Below are 24,140 nucleotides of genomic sequence, written 5' to 3' on the forward strand. Positions count from 1 at the left end.
TAGGCAGGGCTACAGTAGTGCATGTATTTACTATTGGTAATTCTCAGTTTACAGCAAACAGTTCATGTTGGTTTAAGCCTATGGAAGCTATGTGTAGGACTAAACGCATATCTATGAAACGGGCTATTAAGAAACTGAGATCATTGGGGCTGTTAGCTGAAAATGATGGCATTTCAGGCATCTTTTATGGGCTGAATATTACTGGCACTATGGCTGAAATTTCAGCAACTATACATGCAGAAAATGAGACTGAAAACAGAGTGTTGTCAGTATGTTCTTTGGATATGTATGATGTTATAGCATTGTTTGCTCAGCAGGAAGGATTACAATGGACTGAAGCACTTGTGGAGACAAAGTATAAGACAGTTGACAAAAAGGTGAAACCAATTACTTTGCCACTTCCACCAAAGAGTGAGGGTATGTATGAAAAAGTGTCAAGGCAGCCAAGCTTACAGGATCCTAAAGATATAGGTCATCAATTTACATTTGAAACATTACAAGAATTGAAAGTTGGTGCAGAAGAGTGCAGAAGGGTTTCTTTTGCCTGCTGAGAGAAACTGTTTTATGCAAATGTTGGCTAGACATGGGAAGGCATTTGCATTTCAACCAAGTGAAATAGGTTGTGTGGATCCAAATGTTCTCTCCTATGGTCATATTTACTGTGCCACATGTACCATGGAACTTGAGGCCTATTCCAATGCCTAAAGCTTACTTGCCAAAGCTGATGGATTTGCGAAATGAAAAGATTCGCATGAAAATCTTGGAGTCTTCTTCAACCCCGTACTCAAATCGTTGGTTTACTGTGCCCAAAAAGAATGGGGCATTGAAATTTATTCAAGACATGCAACCGGTCAATAAAGTGACCATAAGAAATGTGGGTGCACGTCCTGTGGTTGATGAATTTGCAGATGCTTCTGCAGACAGAGCGATCTATTATTTGGGTGATCTTTACTCGGGGTATGATCAGTTTCAGCTTGCAATTGAAAGCAGGGATATCACAACCATGAAGACTCATTTGGGGTTAGTACGGATGTGTACTCTCCCACGGGGTGCAACAAACTCAGTGGCACACATGACAAATGCTATGAATAGGGTACTCAAGGATTTTATACCACAATTGACTATGCTCTTCTTGGATGATGTTCCAATCAAAGGGTGTGCAATGGATGAAAAGAATGAAGAGATGGATGCTCATGGATGTAGACAGTTTGTTGCAAACCATATTGTGGATTGTGAGAGGATTTTGACACGTCTAGAAGAGGTGTATTTAACTCTTTCTGGACAAAAGTCTGTCTTTGGAGTTGAAGAGGTTTTGATTGTTGGGCATATGTGTGGGCCTTATGGGCGAAGGCCATCACCAGCAAAAATAGATGGGATTGATAGAATGCAAGAAGTATGCATGAATGTATCAGAGGTGCGTAGATTCTTGGGTGTATGTGTGTTCTATTTAATATGGATTCCTCACTTTGCACATGTAGCCGATGCTCTTTATCAGCTTCTAAGGAAAGGTCAGAAATTTCATTGGGAAAGGAAGCATCAGAAAGCAATGAAGAAATTGAAGCAACTCTTAAAATCTGCTCCAACATTAAGAAAGGCTAACTATTCACATGGAAAGTCTATCATTATTACTGTTGATACAAGCCCAATCAGGATTGGATGTGCAATTGGGCAAGATGATGAGAAAGGACAAAGTTATGCGATACGCTTTGGTGCAAAAGTATTGACTGAACGACAGAGAAGATATCCACAGGTAAAAAGAGAATTATGGGGAATTGTGACATCCCTTAAATGTGATAAGGAGTATTTTATGGGTGCTCATGTAGTCATTGAGACTGATTGTTTGCCGGTATAGGGTATGATTACTAGTTGTGCCCCGGACATTGCTATGCTCCGGTGGATTGCATATATCAAATCTTTGAACCCTGAATTTCAGCATATTGCAGGAAGAGATAACCCAGTGGCAGACATGTTATCTCAAGCACGCTATGAGAATGAAGATGGGATGATGGATGAGGAGGAAAAAGATGACTTTCTTATGGCTGAAAATGATGTTGCAAGAGTGAATTTAGTAATGCAAGGTGTTGCTACAGCATTAACAGAAGCTTGGACAACAAAGAGAAGACACTTTAGATGTTTTGCATCTTGTGTAGAAGTGTTTATGGAAGACAAATATATAGGAGAGTAGCTGAGAATTTGTCAATATCTCAGTACATTAACAAAGAGAGATGAATGATCAGATGAGGAGTTTAAGAAGATCAAGAGGAAAGCCTATGGATTTTTCTTAAAAGATGGATACTTATGGAAACATGCTAAAAAGAAACAGGGTATGCCATTGCGAGTTTTGGGTGACAGAGCTTCACAAGTAAAAGTAATGCAAGAATTTCATGAAAGTTTGTGGGCTGGTCATAGAAGTGTTTGGGGTACTTTTACAAAGATCAAAGAAAGATATTGGTGGCAGGGTATGTATAAGGATGTTGCTCACTTTGTGAAAACATGTACGACATGTCAAATCTATTCAACTGTGAGACATCGGGATGGATTGCAACCCACATATCCATTGTCTCTTCATTTTAAGTGGGTGGTGGATTTGGTCACAATGCCTACAGGTCTTTGGCAAATGAGATATCTTATGCTTGCTCATAAAGACTTGACTAATCAAGTGGAAGGGAGAGCCCTACGTACTAAGACGACAAATGCCGTATGTACTTTTCTCTTAGAAGAGATCTTTTGTCGATATGACTATGTGGAAAAAATTACAGTAGATAAGGGTGAGCTGAATGCAGATGAAGCTCGTGATTTCTTTGCATGGTTGGGGATAAAGCTTGCTTTAACTTCAGCCTATAACCCTGAAGGAAATGGAAAAAGTAAAAGAGGTCATCCACCTATTGTGAAGGCATTGGCAAAAGTATGTGAAGAGAAGGTAAAAGAGTGGCCATGATTGCTCCCTTATGCTTTGTGGGCCGACAGAACAACTCATAGTGCTGTTACCGGATATATGCCTGCAGAGTTGATGTATGGTCAAAAAGCTATCATGCCGATAGAAGAGATGACAGTCACATGGAGTGTGTTACCTTGGGAGGAGGAGTTGAATCGAGAGGAGTTGTTGGCCTTACGCATTAGACAATTGGAAAGAAAATCAAAAGACATAGAGGCAGCAACTACAAAGTTAAGGGCAGCAAGGATACAGAACAAGAAACGATTTGATAAAAGACATAGACTGAGACCAAGAACCATACAAGATGGGGATTGGGTATTGGTTTATGATAGCAATTTAGATAACCAGCATAGTGCCATACGTAAAGTTTCCCAAAGATGGTTTGGACCCTATGTGGTAAGACACGTGTTTGATAATGCTACTTATGCATTAAATGAGCTGGATGGGACAGCCATAAAACTTCCGATAGCATGGAAAAGAATCAAATTATTCAAAAGGTGGAAATCTACTGCCTATGAGTTGCCAGAATTTGAAGAAAATAGTGGCCATGATACAGGGGCTAGCCAGGAAGATATGGAAGATGAAGAAGCAAAGGATATGGTTGCAGAGGATGAGGAGGACTCAAAATCCAGTGACAACTAGGATTTTGGCACATACCGGAGGATGTGCAGGTTCAGAGGGGGTGGATGTCATGATGTTATGAGGACATAGTGTGAAAAAGTATAGAATGCATCATCATCCGACTTCTCTATTGATCTAGAGAGTCAATGTGATCTGAGCCATTAGTACTAGTATGAGTTGCATGGATTATCCAAAAATACTAGATTTTTGGATAATTTTAGTCTATTTTTTATATTATTAATTGTAAAAATCCAAAAAAGTTAGAAAAAGCTTCTAGATAAGGATGATATGCAAAAAGCTAGTTGCTTTTTCAGCCAATTAGAAGATTTTTCATAAAAAAGACAGATTGACGAAATCGCACTGTCGTCGTGTTAAGGGTTGAAGGTCTACCACCGGGGCTTAGCGCAGAAAAAGAATATGGGATTCAAGGTACAGAGAAGGGAAAAAGAATGGGGTTTTGACAAGATTCGGGTTTTAGAAAAGACTTAGATGAGGAAGAAGATTTCAAGCTTTTTCTGTATATTTAGCATACATGATTGGAATGAATGTTTCTATCTTGAGCACATTAAATGCATTTGGAAACATAAACCATAACATGAAGGATATTCTCAGATATTTAATCCAAATGCAAATACCAAATGCAAGCTCAAATGGCTTTTATCTCATGTACATAGATGGATTACAACTCCAGGAAACAAGTATTATGATGTCAGACTTAAATACATTCAAGATATGGACCAATAGTACATGAAATGCATTGAAAGAGCATAATTTTAACTTCAGCCCTGTTTTAAAACAGGAAATTCCAACCCATAATCAAGCTCAAAATGACTACATAAACTCATGAATAAGCTCCTCCAATCATTAATGGGTAAAGCTTGGATGTTAAGAGGTCATTTCCTTCTATTACAACCACAAGAATCACTTGTTTGCTCATCAAAATGGACAAGAACACTGGGCTGCCCTGTTTATGACTGGTTATTTCAGCCCATAACAGCCCATACACCTTCAAAATCCTCACCCTTTGCTTGCCCCAAAGTCACTCAAGTACTTGGGTACAAGTCGGGCTTCATTGGACCATGAATAAGGTAGACAAAATGAGAGAAGACGTACATAAGAGCAGGCTGAATCCTTTTCTCTCAGATTTCCCCCTTTTATAGACTGTCATACCATGCATTTTCGTCAGACCAAATGGACGGATCAGTGGAGCTCTCACCTTGTTTATATCTTCATCTTCAGTTCTTGTTAATCTTCAGTTTGCATGCACCATAGCTCCCAGCTTTCTCCAGTTACACCAAGTTGTGCAGGCCTGCATTTTGCGCCGAAAAATGTGGGCTCCATCCTGCTCAGCTCCACACTGCTTTTTGACCTACTTAGGTCACTTACTGGTCACATTAGTCCATTACTCCAGGTCCCCCATGAACCTAGTGGACTTCTGGCATTTTTCTTGAGTTCTAACCATATTTTGCACTTGATTCAATGTGATTTATCCTACAGACTGTCAATTACTTCCAGCTGACCAAGTTGTAGGTTCCCATAGACTTATTTTTTATCAATATACATGTAACTAAGTTGGTTATTGGATAACAATGACTGAATTTTATATGCAAATTCCTCATATAACTCCCAGTGAAGTACTTCTGTGTTCATAAGAATCCCATGATTTATATTATGAACAATATACTCTTTGACAGCGCGCGTCGCGATCGTTGTAAACAGGCTGAAAACTGCAGATTGAACTAAAAGAAGAAGAAGGAGTGATCTGGGAGATCCGCGAGCAAGCATCCTGTGTTTTACCCCCCTTTCGAAGCCAACGAAACCATCAGATTTGGGTTCCGGGCAGCAAAGAAAGAGCTGATTTTTCTGATCCACGTTTTTGGTCTACGAAGGAGCTCCAGGAGAACTAATGCCTGGATATTGCTTCTAAGCAGTGCAAAGATTCCAGATTCTTTCAATACATATTGTTTCAATTCATTGTGATTTGTTTTTATAGTGTTTACCACTTGGGTATTCTCTATCTTCTCTTCCATCTCATATCTCTACTTCCTTCTACTTCTGATCCCCGGTGGATTCGACCTTTCGACAAAAACCCCTCCGACAACATGGCCTTCAACTTCCAATGAGGGAGGAGACGGAGCTGTTAGATTTAGAGTATGCAGATGATACCACACTATATATAGAGGATGATGAGCTAATGCTGGAGAGAGTGAGACTAGCTCTAGAGGTGTTTTGCATTGCAGTGGGAGAAAAAATCAACTGGTGAAAGTTGGTTTTTTTACGGACCCGGACTCTAGCACGGAGTGGGGCGTCCACTTGGGATTCAAATGGGTGTGCAGAGGGCAAACCGTCGGATACCTGGGATTTCGGGTGGAACTCCACATCACTCTTGCCCAGTAGTTTATTTCCGTACTTGACTCCATCAAGCGGAAGCTGACCTTTTGAAGTACTCTCTGCCTTTTCTTAGCAGACCGAGCCCTAATGGTCAACCAGGTCCTCCTAGCAACGGCATGGTACATCGCCTCATGCTGGTGTTTTTCTTGGTCTTGTGTAGCTTAGCTTCACCGCCTAGTGCGGAATTTTCTCTGAGCTAGTTCAAACGGTTCTAGGGATTCTCGGGCCAAGGTGGAGTGGGCGACTATCATCTAGCATCGGTTTGAGGGAGGGTTGGGATCATAGACCCAAAGTTCTAAAGCCTCGCCCTTTTGGGCAAGCTAGTAGTCCGCGAGCTCACGCCAGGAGAGCAGACCTGGAAGGCCCTACTGCAAGAGGGTCTCCACCAGGAGTGCAAACTGAGGCTTGATGGTGATTGAAGAACATCCTTGAGATGGATCTTCATGGCACCCCAAATCATGCCCGCCAAATCCTCCTTCCTCCGTAGCCTACTTCGTGTGTGGCAAGGCCTCCGTAAGGCCCTAATTCAGAGCCCCCTAGGATGCCAGGAGGAGATAGACCGCCAGTTGGTGGTCTGGAATCCCCAGGTCAAAGATAGGGACGAGATACAGATTGGTGAGTGCCCCCACATCTAGTGGGTTGGCTGGGAGGCCTTCCCCGCTCGCACTATCAGGACATGGCGGGAGGTGTACAAGATGGTGGACCAGGAGCTGTTGCAGCAGGCATCAAGGTGTCAAAAATGAGCGGAGCTGAGGAGAAGGGAGATTGACACAGCGATACCTCAGGAGTGGCTTGACCCCCCAATCCGAGAGCTGGTAGAGCCTGGCGAGGCATGGGCCGCTAGATTTTCACCAACAGGTATCCCCCTACAGGTGACAGGCAAAGTAGGTGGCAGCCCCTACGGGATTTTCTTCACCGTGCATGAGGGGGGCGTTTGGTCCTTGATAAAGAGGAGTAGGATGAGGAGATCATTGTCCTTCCTTAGAGGAGGATTCATGTAGTCAGTCTTTAGGGGAAGACCTAGCGTCTGGACCCTTATGTATTCTAGGAGTTTCGGGAGTGGCGCCTCTGGATATAGGAGAGCAAGCCACTTGATGAACTGGAGTGGGACCTTGGAGACGTGCTATGGCCAGCCACTGCAATTGCCAAGAAGCCACTGAGGTTCTTGGAATACACAGCCTGGATTGGCAAACATGTACTGATGCAGGAGGACATGGACTGGGTGCCTTCACGTAGCAGATATTGGGCAGAGCACAGCATCACAGATGCCTTCCGTCAGACTTTCTGGCGCCGCCTATGGAACAGTTGGAGGTCAAGGAGGGTATCATATTTCCTATGGCTTTTGGTACATGGAGGTCTGGCGGTGGGGAGTTGGCTAGCCCAGATGCAACAGAATGGAGGGTGTAAACGCTGCCCATAGCAGCTTTTGGAAACTCCAAAGCATTGCCTTTGGTCATGCGAAGTAGTACAGCTCGCGTGGAGAGAAGCATGCCGCATTTTCCGGCGTCTAGCACCCAGCGTTGGATGTATCTCGTGGGAAGCTTTTTGTTGGCACAAAGTCAGCACAGGCCGTCACCTTCTGTATGAGGCCGAGATACAGGACACGATCTTCATCATTGAGGTTGGGTCTTGCGCAATGGTCAGCTTGGAAGCTTTACCCAACCGCCAGGTAGTGGAACCCACAGCAGACCGCTCTGAGGTATGGGAGATCGTAGGGAGCCTTACTGGATGGCACATCTGGAATGCACGCTGTCACGAGGTTTTTGGTGGGAAGAGCCTTTCAGTACAGGTGACTTTGGCTGAGCTCTAGACTTTCATCATCCACTCCCTCCACAGTCGGTGGAAACAGGTGCAGGACGAGTCTCGAGCTCGTGAGGAGCTCCGTTTTCACCTCTTGCGCACTTGGGGCGGCCAAGACCTATTCTTCATGATGTAGGCAAGCAGCCCAAGATGGTGATACACCACCCCTCCATGACTTCTTGCCCCTATCCCCCCTAGACCACGTTGAGAGGCTTGTATACTTGATGTATTTGTGACTACATCAGCTCCAGCTAGTCTGTTGAGCATGAGCACTTCTTTGTATTCAAGTTTTTTCTGAAGTAATATAATTAGCCACACTTTATTTGCAAAAAAAGATCAATATACCAAAGAAGTTTAATGGTGACCATTCAAAGTTTAGGGGATTCCTGCAACAAGTAAAGCTCTATATCCACATGCAAGCAACTAGGTATCTAGACGACACTTTCAAGGTGGGATTCATTGGGACTTTGCTTTGTGATCAAGCTTTATCATGGTTCACCCCAATCTTGGAAATAAATATGCGACTACTTCATAACTATAAGGCATTTCTTTGTGAGCTCACTTCCACATTCGGAGATACAGACACTGGACGAGTAGCAAAAACAAAATTTCAAAAGCCATGACAAGGTAACCGCCCTACCTCTACTTATGCATCTGAATTCAAGCAATTAATTTATGACCTCACTTGGCATGAGGAGTATTTTATCAGCCAATTAAAATGGGGTCTTCGAGATGACATCAAGGACCTCATGCTCACTATGCCTGACGCAAAAACACTCAACGATTATTTCATGCAAGCCATCTAGTGTGATAATAGATCGTTTGAGAGGAAGCAAGAAAAGCCAGAAGAATTAAGGCCTCACCAATGGAACCTAGTCCCAATCAGAGAAGAAACCAAGCCCAAACCGATGCAAATAGATAATACCGAATTCCAAACCTTGACCCCACGAGAAAAGCAAAGACGAAGAGAGAATCATCTATGCCTATATTGTGAAAACCCTAGACAAATTGCTCTAAATTGCCCAAATAAGAGAGCAAGAACCCCAAGAGTTGCTGCAACTATCCTCGAGCAGGAAAACAAGGATGCCTGGTTGTAAATGAGATTATACAACTAGACCTTGATATAAGAAAGGGTCTCTTGATCCCAACCATACCCATGGAAACTTTCCTTGTCACAGTCCAGATGATCCTGCTGAAAACACCCTTTCCCTCAAAGTCCTGGTCGACTCCAAGGCCTCTGCATGTTTCATTGATGATGGCTTTATGAATAGATACCAGATTCCAATACTCCAAAAGACCCATCCTGCAATAGCTGAAGTCGTAGATGGGAAACCTCTAGCATCTGGAGATATTACCAAGGAAACCCAACCACTCATGGTAACTCTTAGCAATCACAAGTCTCGTGTATGATTTAATGTTATATTCAATCCCACATATCCAATCATCCTTGGGATACCTTGACTAAGAAAACGCAACCCAAAAATTGATTGGGTTAAGCAAAAGGTTACACATCAAGAAAATCAACGAAAGCAGCCAAATCCTTTATGCACACAAAAAAGGCAAGAACTGACCTACATGATATATCATATACCAACTCAAGAATCTAGTAAGGATAAGTCAGTCAAGCTACCAAGCCAGTATTAAGAATTTCAAGATGTCTCTGAAAAAACGAATGCAGGTCTCTTGCCCGAACACAAACCATATGATTGTGCTATAGAACTCCATTAGGGGGCTCAACCACCTTTTGGACCCATCTACAAGCTATCCCCTGATGAACTAGCTGAACTACACAAGAACCTTGATGAGAACTTAGCCAAGGGATTCATTAGTCACTCGAAGTCTCCTACTAGAGCCCCAATTCTGTTCGTAAAGAAGAAAGACAGATCACTTCAAATGTGTGGATTATCAAGGACTCAACAAGATAACAGTCAAGAATCGATACCCTTTGCCATTGATACCAGAGCTCTTGGAACGCCTTGGAAAAGCCAAGATCTTCACAAAGATTTATCTACGATGGGCTTTCGGGAAACGTGTCAAAAATTAAAAGCTCCAAGACTTGGATTCAATAGGGCTAAAACTGTTTTTAGCCTATTCAAGTGGAGGGACCAGCAAATAATTAAATTTGGGGTATTTTCCATCTCCATCAAAGCGGGTGAAGGCCAATTGATTGCCCGAATCAAGGAGCAAATCAAATTAAAGACTTGCTAGTCATTTTGAACAGCAAGGGGAGTTGGGATACTGAAAGGGATTGGGAGAATCTCACTATGTATCAACTTCTTCTTCAATTAAGTTAAATAAATACCAAAGGGCGCCAGTTTTGGTGCCAACAAGGTGTCCAATGTCTAGGATTACATGGAAAAGTATACTTTTTAGTTTTGTGAATTTATTAATTGCTGTAAATAGTGTATAATCAAGTTATTTACCACCCTATCCGACGAGGAAGGCTAATTTCATAGTTCCGTTGTCGGGACACCATCAAATACTTTGAATTGGTGGGCTAGTGGTACTTGATTGCAACTTGGGACTATTGCATTATTGCTGAAATTGTTTTCAGCAGTGAATTATAACAAGCATGTCTTCACATGGCGATATGGGATCAAGTGGAGAGGATACATCACTCCTTGGTCAATCACGTGGTGAATGGGGAAATGCAATGACTCATGTTGGGCATGCTTCCCAGCATGGACAACATGTTGAAAATGTGGAAAATGACCCAAATGTTGGCACTTCAATGCATAAATAGGCTAACGATCAGCAAGGGGCTGAAGAATTTGATGATAGCTTCAAGGATCAAATGTGTATAGCAACAAATCTTTTTTCTCAGTTGGCAAAGAATCCCCATTTTACTCGATTCTTAAATGCCCCAAAGAAGGACACCAAAGGCAAAGAGAAAAAGACACCTTCTACAACTTCGGGACAGCCACAAGAACCAAAGGAAATGCCTAAGCCTTCTTTAGAAGAGCCCAAAATGCTTGATGAGCACAAATAGTTGGTATCCATGGGACAGCAAGTACAAATGCATGGCCAACTTGGTAGTGCCAATCCATGGAAACATGGGCAACAAGGAAATTATGCACAAGCAAGCATGGGACAGCAATGATACTATGGTGGTGGTACCATTTTTCATGCTATGGTTGGATAGGCACCGCGTACGGGAATGTATGACACAAATTCCTATGGTATGCAGTAGGCAATGCATGGCTCACAACACCCAATGTATCCGGGTAATGCAAGTAGAATGCCTAAGCCTATGTATGGTAGCATAGGCATGATGCTTGGGGCACAAAGCGGGCCATATGGATAGGTATTGGCACCCCCAAGGACTGTTGGAGCACAAGGATTTGGTGCTCGTCATGTAGGTGCTTCAGATAGTGCTGGTTTTTATGCAAATACAGCCAATGCACCCTTGACTATCATAGGTCCATCGAAGGACTATAATGAAGGTGGAAAAAGCGTGAAGTTTGAGCCTTTCAGTGGCGCACAAGATAGACTAAAAGCACTTGTTTTTATTCAGTTGTTTGATGCAGCCCATTCTCGAGGCAACTTCACAAAGGCATCTAAGGTACGCAAGGCAGCCACATTTTTTAAGGAAAACGCATTGCAGTGGTGGACTATACTTCTTATTCAAGGGAAGTCACCTACCACTTGGGTCTAGTTCAAGCAAATGTTTGCTTCAAATTGGTTGACAAGTACCTTTGAAGTAGACATTATGACAACTTGGAATTAGTTGAATTCCAAAGATTGCAAGAACTTGGATTAGTACAATAAGAAGTTTTGGAATGCATTGTTGCCATTTACTTCTTATCGCACAATACCCCTCCATGAGCAGGTGGAGAATTATATTCGTGGTTTGCCAAAGGGTATTCGGGATTTTTGCATTAAGTCCACTGTTTCCAGCATGTCTCAGCTTATCGAAACTGCTACTACAGCCGACACATTGCTGCATGGAAAGAATGCAAGATTCCACGATGAAGATACCAACTCACATGTCAAAGAGGCGAAGGCTAAGAAAAATGGGTAAATCTCAAAATAAAGCTAAAAACCAGGGAAGATATGAAAATAGGGCTAAAAAGAGGAACAGATTGCAGAGAAAGAGTGGGAGAAGTGATGCACGACGGAGGGAGCTAGCACCTCCGCTCCTCAATAATGGACAGCTCTAGAAGTAGTGGATCTTGAATGTATTCAATATACATTTAGGGTACTGTAGCTGAACAGTATGTTTGCCAAGAGATCACTATTCAGTGTACTATTCGCTATGCTTGGTATGGCATTGGTTACACTTGGTGTAGCATCAATTAATGATCATCAAGGGCTGATTATCGAATGTTGGTTTTTAGCGTATGATCATTAATATTCAGTGGTATTCAGTTGGTTTTGTGGACAGCAACATGTCTTATGATGCCATTGATGTTTCAACCATGGTTTATGCTTGGTTTTCGCTATGCTATGGTTTGGTTTTGCCAGATGAGTTGAGCTCATGAGAAATGAACATGTCACATGATAATCTGGCAATGTTTTTGAGATTCTTTGTGAGTCTTATGTTATGTTATGTCGGCTGGTGATTTTCAGCATATGTTGGGCATATGGAATGGTTGAACAACAGTACACAATGTTGTGTTGACTATGATGCCCTATGGAAATTCTAGTGTAGTACTTTGCTTTTGATGCATTTGGCAGTCCAATTGAGAACGATTGCAAGGATTTCAACGGGGAGGGCTGTCATGAGGACATGTATTTTTGAACCCTCACTTAACATGTGGATTAATTTTTAATCACATGGTTAAGTAAATGTTGCACACCATCATAAGACACATTCTTTTGCTGATGATAATTCCATCATATTTTGTACTCACGAGGAATCCCCAAGCCATTTGAGATTCCTGATCAAGACCATCAAAGTTTGCCATCAAAGTTTGAATCTAGTGCACGTGGAGTCCCTATTGGCAATGGCTGGGAAGAGATGGTATTTTGGAGCGGGAAGCATGCAAGCTACGAATACAATTGCAAATGTGGTCAACACACCATCAAACACAACACAAAACCAGATTCTTTCATAGATTAATGATCATCATTTATTAGTACATGAACAAGAATCTACGTAAAAGAATTTTATTATTCGACAAAGAAGTTATAGCTTAATAGGAATTCAATAGGAAAGAAATGTTAGAAAAGTAGGGGTTATTAACTTAGAGTTTTAAATTTCAAAAGGTAGGATAAATTGCATGACATTGCATTGAGGTGTAACTCAAGTTAGAGTAAATTTACAAGCCTGGGACCTAAGGAAATCACGGGATGTCAAAGGCAAAAGTTCCTATAAGTTATGTTGCACATGTACTTGATGGTATCTGGTGTCAATTGTTGGCCTAAGTCATTCATTTGGCCATAAGTGTTAGTTGGTGACACTAGGGAAGTGGCGTTTAATGGTACTTAATGCCGATCCGATGGTCAAAGATGGCACACAGACACTCAGGAATGGAAGTTGCCTAGCCAATTTAATTATTGGCCTATCAGATTAATTTTCAGGGCACCGAAATAATTATTAGATTAATTTTCAATATTTAAAGACTGAAATTTAATATTTAATTATGGATAATGCTAGAAAAACCATTTGCAAAGACAATCACTTGTCAAAAATTCCCATGCAAGATTGAAAAACTCTTTAGAGACTAGAGAGAGGCATTTTTAGTGTATTCAGCCTGCAAAAGAGAGGGAGGAGATGTTGTTGGTATAATTTGCAGCCATTGGAGGACCTTCTAAGACAACCAGGGGCACGAGAAGACCAATCAACAGTAGGTGACAGCATCTACAGGCTGTTGAGACACGGCAGCAGTAATAAATGATTGATTTTCTTTAGTTCTTTGCATCTATAAGCTGTTGAGACAGGGCAGCAGCAGTAAATGACAGATTTTCTTCAATTCTTCATAAAGAAAGTTTGAATTTTCTCTCTCCTCAGTATTCTCTCTCATCTCCTAACCTTTCTACATGCTTGCTCCAAAGATTGCAGCATTGAGTTCACCAAAGGCTGAGAAATTTCAGATTTCTTTATTGTAAACTCTAATTTGTAGCAAAAATTAAGGTTTAGCAACAGCCTCGGGAAGCGTGCCAAAAATTGGAAGCTCCAAGACTTGGATTCAACAAGGCTGAAACTATTTTTAGCCTATTCAAGTGGAGGGGCCAGCAAATAATTGAATTTGGGGCATTTTCCATCTCCATCAAAGTGGGTGAAGGCCAATTGATTGCCCGAATCAAGGGGCAAATCAGATTAAAGACTTGCTGGTCATTTTGAACAGCAAGGGGAGTTGGGATATCAAAAGGGATTGGGAGAATCCCATTATGCATCAACTTCTTCTTAAATTAAGTTAAATAAATACCGAAAGGGACGCCAGTTTTGGGACCAACAGGGTGTCCAATGTGCAAGATTACATGGTAAAGTGTACTTTTCAGTTTTATGAATTTGTTAATTGCTGTAAATAGTGCATAATCAGGTTATCTACCACCCTATCTGAGGAGAAAGGTTGGTTTCAATATTCTTGTTCTACTAGATAGGTTCACAAAAATGACACATTTCATCCCTACCACCAAGACCATCACAAACACAACTACCGCTAGACTCTTCCTCACATATATTTTCTAATTACGTGGACCCCTAGATGACATCATCAGCAATCGGGGTCTCCAATTCATATCTAGTTTTTGGAAAGGCCTTTGCAACCTCCTTAGAGTCCAAGTTAGGTTATCCACAGCATTATCCACAGCCAATCACCACACAGTGATGGTCAAACAAAACGGGTAAATCAAGTCTTGGAACAATATCTCCGCTACACAATCAACTACCATCAGAATGATTGGTTTAAGCTCTTGCCCTTTGCAAAGTTTACTTATAATAACAGTATCCATGTATCTATCAAGCAAACTCCTTTCTTTGAGAACTATGGCCAACATCCAAGGATGGATGTACATCTCGCTAATCAAGTAAAGAACCCTACCACCTGAGATAAAGCTCAACACCTAGCAGATATACACCAAGAACTCAAGCAACAAATCCAAAAGGCTCAAAATCAGTACAAGCACTATACAGACTAGCATCGTCTCCAACATCCAGCATACAAAGTCGATGATAAAGTATGGTTACTCAAGCATAACCTCCACACAACAAGGCCCTTCACCAAGCTAGACCACCAGAGATTTGGGCCCTTCACTATCATAGCCCAGATCAGCCCAGTTGCTTACCAACTCCAACTCCCTAGCACCATGAAAAGCCACCCAATCTTCCATGTTTCCTTGCTCGAGCCATACTATATCTCACAACTAAGGGGGGAGAGATCTAATCCCCCACCACCTGTCCAAATTGAAGATCATGAAGAATTTGAGGTTGTTTAAGACTCGAGGATTTTTTGTTGTCGTTTGGAATACCGTGTTCACTGGAAAGGATATGACATCAATGATCACACTTAGGAACCTACAGAATATCTCTAAAGAGCATCTCTCAAAGTTAAAGAATTTCACAAGAGGAATCCAATGAAACTTGGACCAAACCACCAAGCTGCTCCTTGTGGAACTTGTCGCTAGAGGAGGGGGTGGTGTCATGGACATACCATGGTTAAGTGTATGGATTAATTCTCGCTTATGCCATATAAATACATACCCCATGCGAATGCACCCTTAATAGGACATCCTCGGGCCAACCATGTAAACCCACCCTTGCCATGTCATCATAGAACCTTCTAGAATATATGTCATGTCATCGCCTGCATCAGTGATGATGTCATCATGAAACATTCTAGAAGATCTTGAGCTGCCCTCCAACACCTATAAAAGGAGGGGCTCACTACACTGCTTCTCAGTCTTGCTAGTGCCAATCTTGGAAGCTCAAGGAGTTCAAATCTCCAAGTAAGTAACTTTTCCAATTCCAATTCTTGTCTAGTCATGGTATCTAGTCTTATCTTGTCTTCCATTATACTCCTGTTGTCTTGTCACCTTGTAATCTCGTATTATGAGATCTTGTCTAGTACTGTCTTGTATCTTGTTCATCCCCGTCGAGGAAGATCTTGTAATTCTGATATCTTGTATCCATACCTACGGTCCTGGGTTGTGGGATCCTTCATATCCTATCAAGTCCTGTTATCTACACCTACGGTCCCAGTTTGTGGGATTTTCCGTACCTTGTTAAGTTATTATTGTACCTTGTGCCTCTACGTGGGATTATTTTGTAATCAGAATTCTTGTAACAAATCTTTCATCTAGTCTAGTCTCTTGAGCACCATCTAGTACTCCCATAAAATCCAACAAAAAATACAGAATCAGTTGACATAGAATATAATAGGTTTCCATAGTTATCAGGTACGAAAGGTACGAAAGGTACGATACAATAAAATACGGTACTAAATGGTACCTTAAGATTTTATAAGGTACAGTATGATATTAGTACGAAAAAAAAATAACATGATTATTTTGGACTAAAGATAATAGAATAGATATTTCAAGTCTAAATAGCAATGCTATTAGAGTATATAAGATGAGTACTTGAGGGTAACATGCCAAAACCTAATGCTGCATGCACAACATGCACTACTGCTACCTACAACTCATAACTATATAGATGGGAGTGGATACATCATACATGCATGATCATACAAATAAGAGAAGTGCGGGCTTGAGAGAGAGAAGGTTGAGAGAAATTGTTTGAATCTCAAATAGCCTAATCTCATGGGAGAATCATATTAATATAAGGAACATTTAGCTCGTTCCAAAGTGCAATTCAAAAGGGAAAGATGTATCCATTAAGTTGGTACCTTATGGTACTAATATGTAAGGTATGGTACCTAAATTATGGTATAGTATCAAACCTTTCGTACATGGTACTAGTGCAACTATGTAGGTTTCATACTTGGCATTGAAGAAAAGAAGTATTGTGGAAATGATATGTAATCCAAGCTAGGTCCCACTTGCGGATGGCTGGTCTGTAGTGAAGATTCTGAAGGACCTTTTTTTTTCCAAGTAAAATGTGGCTGATTATATTACTCAAAAAACTGATTACAACGGAGTAGTCATGCTCAACAAACTAGCTGGAGCTAATGCAAAGTCACAAATACATCATGTATACAAGCCTCTCAAGACGGTCTAGGGGGAATGGGGGCAAGAAGCCATTGGAGGGGGAGGTGTGTAGCACCAACTGGGGCTACCTGCCTGCATCACGAAAAACATCCTGGCCGCCCCAAGTGCGCATGAAGTGACATTGGAGCTCCTGGCGAGCCCTGAACTCGCCTTGCACCTAATCCCATCGGTCGCGGAGGGAGTGGATGATGGAGGTCCAAAGCTCTACTAAGGTTGCCTGTGTTCAAAGCCTCTCTCTGTCGAAAGCCTCCTAACACCACACCTTCCAAATATGCCATCCAGTAAGACTCCCTATGATCTCCCATACCTCCGAGCGGTCTGCAGCGGGCTCTAGTACCTGGCGGATGGGTAGAGCCTCCAAACCGACCACTGCGCACGACCCTGCCTCGATAATGAATATCGTGTCCTGCATCCCAGCCTCATACAAAAGATAACGGCCCTGGTTGACTGCCTTGCCAACAGAAAGCTCCCCATGAGATACATCTAAGGCTAGGTGCTATACGGCGAAGGATACGGCACGCTCCTCTCCACAGGAGTTGCGCCTCCTCACATAACCGCAAGCAGTGCTTTGGGGTTTCCAGAGACTATTATGTGCAACGCTTACAACCTCCCTCCCTTTGCATCTGGGCAAGCCAACTTCCCACTGCCAAGCCTCCATATGCCACCAGCCATAAGAAATATGACACCCTCCTTGGCCTCCAGCTATCCCATAGGCGGCGCCAGAAGGCCCATCGGAAAGGCTAGTTGATGCTATGCTCTGCCCAGTACCTGCTACGTGATAGCACCCAATCCATATCCTCCTGCATCAATACGTGTCTACCAATCCTAGCAGTGTACTCTAGAAACCTGGGTGGCTTCTTGGCGACCGCAAAAGCTAGCCATAGTCACTCTCCTGGATCCCACTCCAACTCATCAAGTGGTCTGCCCTCCCAAATCCAAAGGCGCCACTCCCTGAGCTCCTTCCAAAAAACATAGGGGTCCAGCCACCATGTCTTCACCTAAAGGCCCACCACCCGAATCCTCTTCCACGAAAGGGCGGCAATCTCCTCATCCTGCTGCCCTCTGTCAAGGGCCAGACGTCCCCCCTCCTAAACGTTGAAAAAAGTCCCCTACGCAGGACCGCCCACTCTACCTGCCACCTATAGAGGGATGCCTGCTGGTGAAAACCTACCTGCCCATACCTCCCCAAGCTCTATCGGCTCTCGTATTGGGAGAGCAAGCCACTCCGAAGGTATTGCTGCGTCTATCTCCCCTGAAGGACCTATAAGATCATTAGTTCTGAATCTAAAGGAGAGAACTCAAACTTATCTTTAAAATCCTGTTGAGCCCTCTGTACGAGGATGAGATCATACTCAGGACAGAATTTTGATATGGTTTGTGGACTCCATGTTAGTCCAATGGTTCTTTGCCTACATCAGATCAGGCAGTAGCAAGCTAGGAGGCCCACTCCTGATTGTTTCTGCCCAGGTTTGGCTATGGAGACTAGAGCAATGTTGTGAATGTGTTCCAAGTCATCTGACCCTTTTATTGTTCTTGCTTTCTCGTGAAATAACTTTCCGATCAAAGGCCAAGGTTTCTCAAAGAGTACCTAACTTTGATAGCATGTGAAAAAATGCTCTAAATACAAAAGACACAAAACCAATCGTATCACAAGACACAGACTAATAAACTCGAAACACAGTTAGGGTTATGGTTAGGATAACTCAGAGATAGTGGACACAATGAATAATGAAGTGAATGAATAATGAATATACAATACAATGCTCATGCAACAAACACACTATGCAGTGAATACTGAACCTCGAACTCTCGTATCTCTGGGATCAAGGCAGAGGTTATGAGCTGTAGAGTCTATCGTACTCCGAACGGATCCTAAATCGTAGCAAAGGCAGTCTCCGAGTATTGAACATCATCAAACGTAGTCAAGAAAGGCTGGATCTGATGCAGATGGCAATGCATGAGAGAGAGACTAAAAACGCCAACACCTGAGAACAGAGAAAATATGAACGACAGTTGTTAGGTGTAAACACAACAGACAGATGAGAGAATGTTGGGGCGGCAGCCCGAAATTGGCGACAACTGTAAACAAGTGATGAAGGTTGAAATCAAGCGTCAAATGATAGCACACGGCTAGTGGATGCTCTGACCGCAATGTCCTCCACAACCAAGATGTGAACAGTAGAGATACGGCTCTTGAAACCTACAAAAACAAGATTAAAGGAGAGTTGTGGGCTGCATGCCTATTTATAGAATGTTTGGGACACCCAAATTAGGGTTTTACATGTGGGACACATGTAAAACCCTCTAGGATTGCTTTATTTTTTAAATAAGAGATTTTTTTCATTAATTAAGCGTATTTTGGGACTGTTTTTTAACTAATACATTTTTAGCTCAAACCTTTGCATAATTTCTGAACAAGCTCCCTAATTCACCTTAACTCAAAACACTGTTTTTAATGGTTATGGGGCAATTGCTTGAAAGAGTCGTGCTTCGCTTCCCACCTAGGGATAGTCGCTTTTTTTAGCAATTAATCTACAATGTGCTGAGGGTTACTCAATAATATGGTATTCATCATGCCTCCCTATGTAGGCATCATTGGGGCAAGTGACAAGAATTATTGGCTTTGGTTTGTTTCTTGTTACTTGACTCCCCAAATGATGCATTTCTGCTTCCATTGGCTAACGAATTTGGTTGATATAGAGAGGGATGCATTAGAGGATTGTGCTTGGAATTATTTTGCATTGGTTGTTCTCAAACAATATCTTTGACCTTGGCTTTGCCCATCAGCCTCAAGATTTACTTTTCATTCAACCTAACATAGGGCAACATGGTCTTGCTTGGATCATATATATGTCATGCATGATGATGCTTATTTTCCAAAGATTCTAGAGATGAGAGTATTGCAATAATATGTTTTATCAAATTGCTTTACTTTGCAGTTTGACATGTTTAGACAACCCATTATCCCCCTAGTACAATTTTTGGACACACTTTCTTCGCGCTTTAATTCCTCCTAGTTGAGTCATGCAGTCTTTAATGGTTACATGGGACAATTGCTTGATAGGTTTTTGGGTAGTGCCTCATTTGAACAGTTGATTCATAATGTGCAAAGGATTTACACGCAATATGGCATTCACCATGCTTCACTTTGCAAGCAGTGCATGTATGTTCTAGAGGAAATGTTGGCTTTTGTTTGTTCCTTATTACTTGAACACTTTCTTCACGTTTTGATTCCTCCTAGTTGAGTCATGCAGTCTTTAATGGTTACATGGGACAGTTGCTTGATAGGTTTATGCTTGACTTTTGATATGTGGGCGGTGCCTCATTTGAACAGTTGATTCATAATGTGCAAAGGGTTTCCACGCAATATGGCATTCACCATGCTTCACTTTGCAAGCAGTGCATGCATGTTCTAGAGGAAATGTTGGCTTTTATTTGTTCCTTATTACTTGAGTCTCCAGACAATGCTTTCCTAGCTTCATTATCTATGAGGTTGGCTGATCTTATTAAGCATTTTCAGTGGAGACCTTGTCAACAAGCCAAACTCAAAACCTTGACTAAGGGTTTGTAGGATAACTTCTATCAATCCCATAAATTCTTCGTGACTTGCATGCATCCCCTACATGGGAAAACACAGTGAGACTGCAAAATGCTAATGGTCAAATGATCACCCTCGGTCCATTGTTCACGTGTGTAGAAGTTATTTTATGGAACTTCAAGATAGGCACCTTCTAATCATGTTACCCATAGCCGTTCTTTTATGCCTTGGTTAGAGATCAGGTTTCACTTGACATCCATGCTGCCTTGGAGGCTGATATTTGTGAGAATGAGGTTATGGATATCTTATTGCACTTGCCCAAGGATAAAAGTCCCAATTGGGATGGTCTAACCAATGAATTTTTTAAGACTTATGCAACTTGTTTGGCAAAACCATTAGCAACCATATGTCAGCAAGTTTGGGTTTCTAGAATCATGCCTACATTCTAGAAAGGAGTTATGAAGTTGATCTTTTAAGTCCCTCTCCTTTGATACTCAAACATCAGAGAATGATTTCTGTGATGGGTACCATGTATAAGCTTTTTTCAAAGATGCTAGCTAATCACCTTCATAAGCACCCCCCTAACATTGTGCATCATCATTAGTATGGATTCATTAAGGGCACAAATATTTTGCATAATATTCTAAACGTGCAAATGGGCATAGATTATGCACAACACTCTAATCAAGAGGTTCTCATCCAATTGGATTTGAAGAAGGCCTTTTAGTACTTGGAATAGTCTTTTCTTGCGGAGCTTATGTAGGCTATGGGTTTTGGGCCATGCACATCCTAGTTGATAATAGATATACAGCATTAGCAATGATGCTTCTTTCCATGTAATGCTGAATGGTGATGTTATGGAACCCTTGCACGATCCGTCAAATAGGATTACCCTCTGAGTCCCCTATTTTTTACCCTTGCTACCCATCTGGTTTTCTCCATGTTATCACATCTTGTTGAGACTGGGTAGTTGGTTGGGTTATCCCTTCCTTTGAATCAGCATTTTGTTGAGCAAGCATTGGCTGATGATACTTTTATGATACTGAAAGCAAATAAGGATAACTTCTGGAAGGCATTGGATGTTTGAGATCTGTTTGGGCATGATCTGAGCCTTCATATTAATGCTACTAAATCGTCTCTCATCAATGCAAACACTTTCATGATATTGAAAGTGGATAGCAATAACTTCTAGAAGGCATTGGATGTTTGGGATCTGTTTGGGCATGCTTTGGGCCTTCATATTAATGCCACTAAATCATCTCTTATCAATTGCACTAAATCACATTTACAAGTCTTAAAGTGGTAGGGTGTGGTGGTACCACGTGGCACTATCGTGTAGCATCTAGATACCCTTTTTGGGAATTGAAGTTTAGCCTAAGCAATTGCTGCATTGGATCTCTGAAAAGCTGGAAGCTAGGTTAGTTTATTGGAAATCTTAGGTATGGCCATGTCATGTGCATCTCAAAGTGGCACAAACTATTATGCTGCCCATGCTTACCTATTCTTTGCCACTTGTGCTTTGGACTAGTACTACTTTGAACGACCTTACCAGGCATATTCACTTCATGCTCTGGAAAACAAATTAATGAATGCTGGTATTTCTTTGATTTCCTAGAATCATGTTTGTACCCCAAAAAGCAAGGGTGGTGGGGCTGTTTTAGAAATTAAGACTCTCATGGTTGCTCTCCATTGGTCACTTTTTCAAGCAATGTGTGTTGGTCATCACCTTTGGGTCTCTATTGCTTAATTTTTTCTTGAAGAAAAATGACTTTTACATGGTAATACTAAAATTCAAGGTTGGTGGTGGCAGATATTCAACACTGATCCCCAATTTTCGACACCATCTTCTGTTTTGGTGACCCATTTGGTGTCTTATGGAAGGTTGTTCTTCAAAGGCGAAATGGCATCCAGCAAAGGATAGATTATTTGTTAATTCTTTGCAGATGGTTGTGTTTCACCTACTCTCTTGGAAAGGGAAACAAGAGGACCAAACCCAAGTTCAATCAGATGGCACATTTGGGTTTGGTCTCTGATGGAGATACGACTCTATCAGCTCATTGTGTGTTGATGTCTTTTCACACAGTCAAACAGATTTTTCAGATCCCTCGTGGATACTGTACTCTGGGGCAAAATCTCGACAACACTTCCCTATGTTGGATCTCGATCATCCTTGGCATGATTGGACCCTTGTGAGTCGGCTCAGTCTGGAGGGCACTTTAGTTAACCAGACATATCACCTTATGATTATAGATCACCATTGGTTGGTGACCAAAGTCAATGTTGTTTAGGGGCTACACAAAACCAAGGCATGGTGGAAATTGACTGCCATGGAAGGGTGGCTCAATTAGAATCCATTCAAATGTAAAGATTTTATTTGGGAAATATTGATAGGTGGCCTGCACCATGCCTCAGCTCTTTCCAGGCATTGTATTTCAAATGGCAATTGTTTCTAATGCCTATTGTACATCAATGTAATACATTCAACTTGTTTCACCAAAAGGACTTGTGCACATGCATGCATGTGTGTATGTGTGTGACATGCACACACTCATGTGCACAGACCCACAACAGCGAGATGCCTTGGACATAAATAGAAAAAAGATTTTATGGATTCTCCACATCAAAAGCTTCTCCATGTAAACTAGTAGACTTCATAGTAAAAGAAAGTTAATGCTACAGCAAGAGAAAAGGATGTCCATTACTAGGCTCCATCACATACTCTTTCTTCATAAGCTAGAGAAATCTGAAGTAACATGCCAGTCTTCAAAGCTTTACCTCCACACGAACATGTATATTAGTTGAAGCTGCCTCAACTTCTTCACGAGTTGCGACATATTTACAGCTATCCCTCCCAGCCTGCAAAGCAATGCACTACTCATTCAACGTACGGTCATTGTGCATATTGTTACTCCCTGAGATCATCCATTTAACTTCAAACAAAACAAAGAGATTGATGTCACATAAACACACTGTGCTATGATAGCATAGACAAAAGTTTAAAAGATATATAAAAGGTTGACACAATCTTTGATTTCTTAATACATCCCCTCTCTATCACAATTTTTCAATTTGAGAAGGAAAGAAACATTACAAAAGAAGCATATAAGATAAAGAAAACAGTCCCACATACCAAAATGCTATGCAAGGATAGCTCAAAGTAAAATGCAATAACATTGTGAGGAAACTTCACCTAATGTTACAAGTTTAAAAGTGGAATAAGCAGACGTAGACAAGAATAATTTCACTATAAGTCCCTTGTCTTTAATGTACTGAGAAACAATTCCCCAAGGTATGGATCATCTCACATCTTGCAATCAAAACTATGAGAAAAAATGTATGTATTTGTTGTTGAACTATTGATCAAGTTGAGGTTGACAACAAAATAAGGAATTGTTACAAAGAAGTAAGCACACTCCTCAATATAAGGGTTTATTATTCCAAGCAATCCAAATTGTCCAAAATGCCAAAAATCTTTTATGTACCTTTCAAATCTCCTAAATAACCAAATGTTATTTGGGAAGTGTATAATGTGCACATTTATAAGACTCAAGGCCCTATTGTACACATTATTATGTGATCACCGCTCTTGGACTCTTGGCGTAGAGCCTCATGCATCCGTACACTAGGATGTTGTGGATTGGCAGTATGGGATGCCAACCCCTGGGATGTGGTCATGACTCAAAGTGTTGCTAGCTCCCAATCTAGGGGATGAGCCGTTGTTGAGCTAAAATATGCATTACT

General features: G+C 41.6%; 1 protein-coding gene across 1 annotated transcript in view; it reads right to left on the reverse strand.

The window, feature by feature from the left end:
* LOC148024691 (uncharacterized) overlaps nt 1–24,140 on the reverse strand; it is a 253,797-nt gene that overhangs the window by 183,802 nt on the left and 45,855 nt on the right. The window contains exon 3 of the mRNA XM_087694347.1: nt 23,175–23,255. Coding sequence (XP_087550473.1) covers nt 23,175–23,255 — 81 coding nt within the window. The remainder of the gene's footprint in view (nt 1–23,174; nt 23,256–24,140) is intronic.

The sequence above is a fragment of the Lygodium microphyllum genome, chromosome 15, assembly GCF_053477565.2.
Source record: "Lygodium microphyllum isolate KBCC chromosome 15, Lygodium_microphyllum_v1.1.10, whole genome shotgun sequence".
Lineage (NCBI taxonomy): Eukaryota > Viridiplantae > Streptophyta > Polypodiopsida > Schizaeales > Lygodiaceae > Lygodium > Lygodium microphyllum.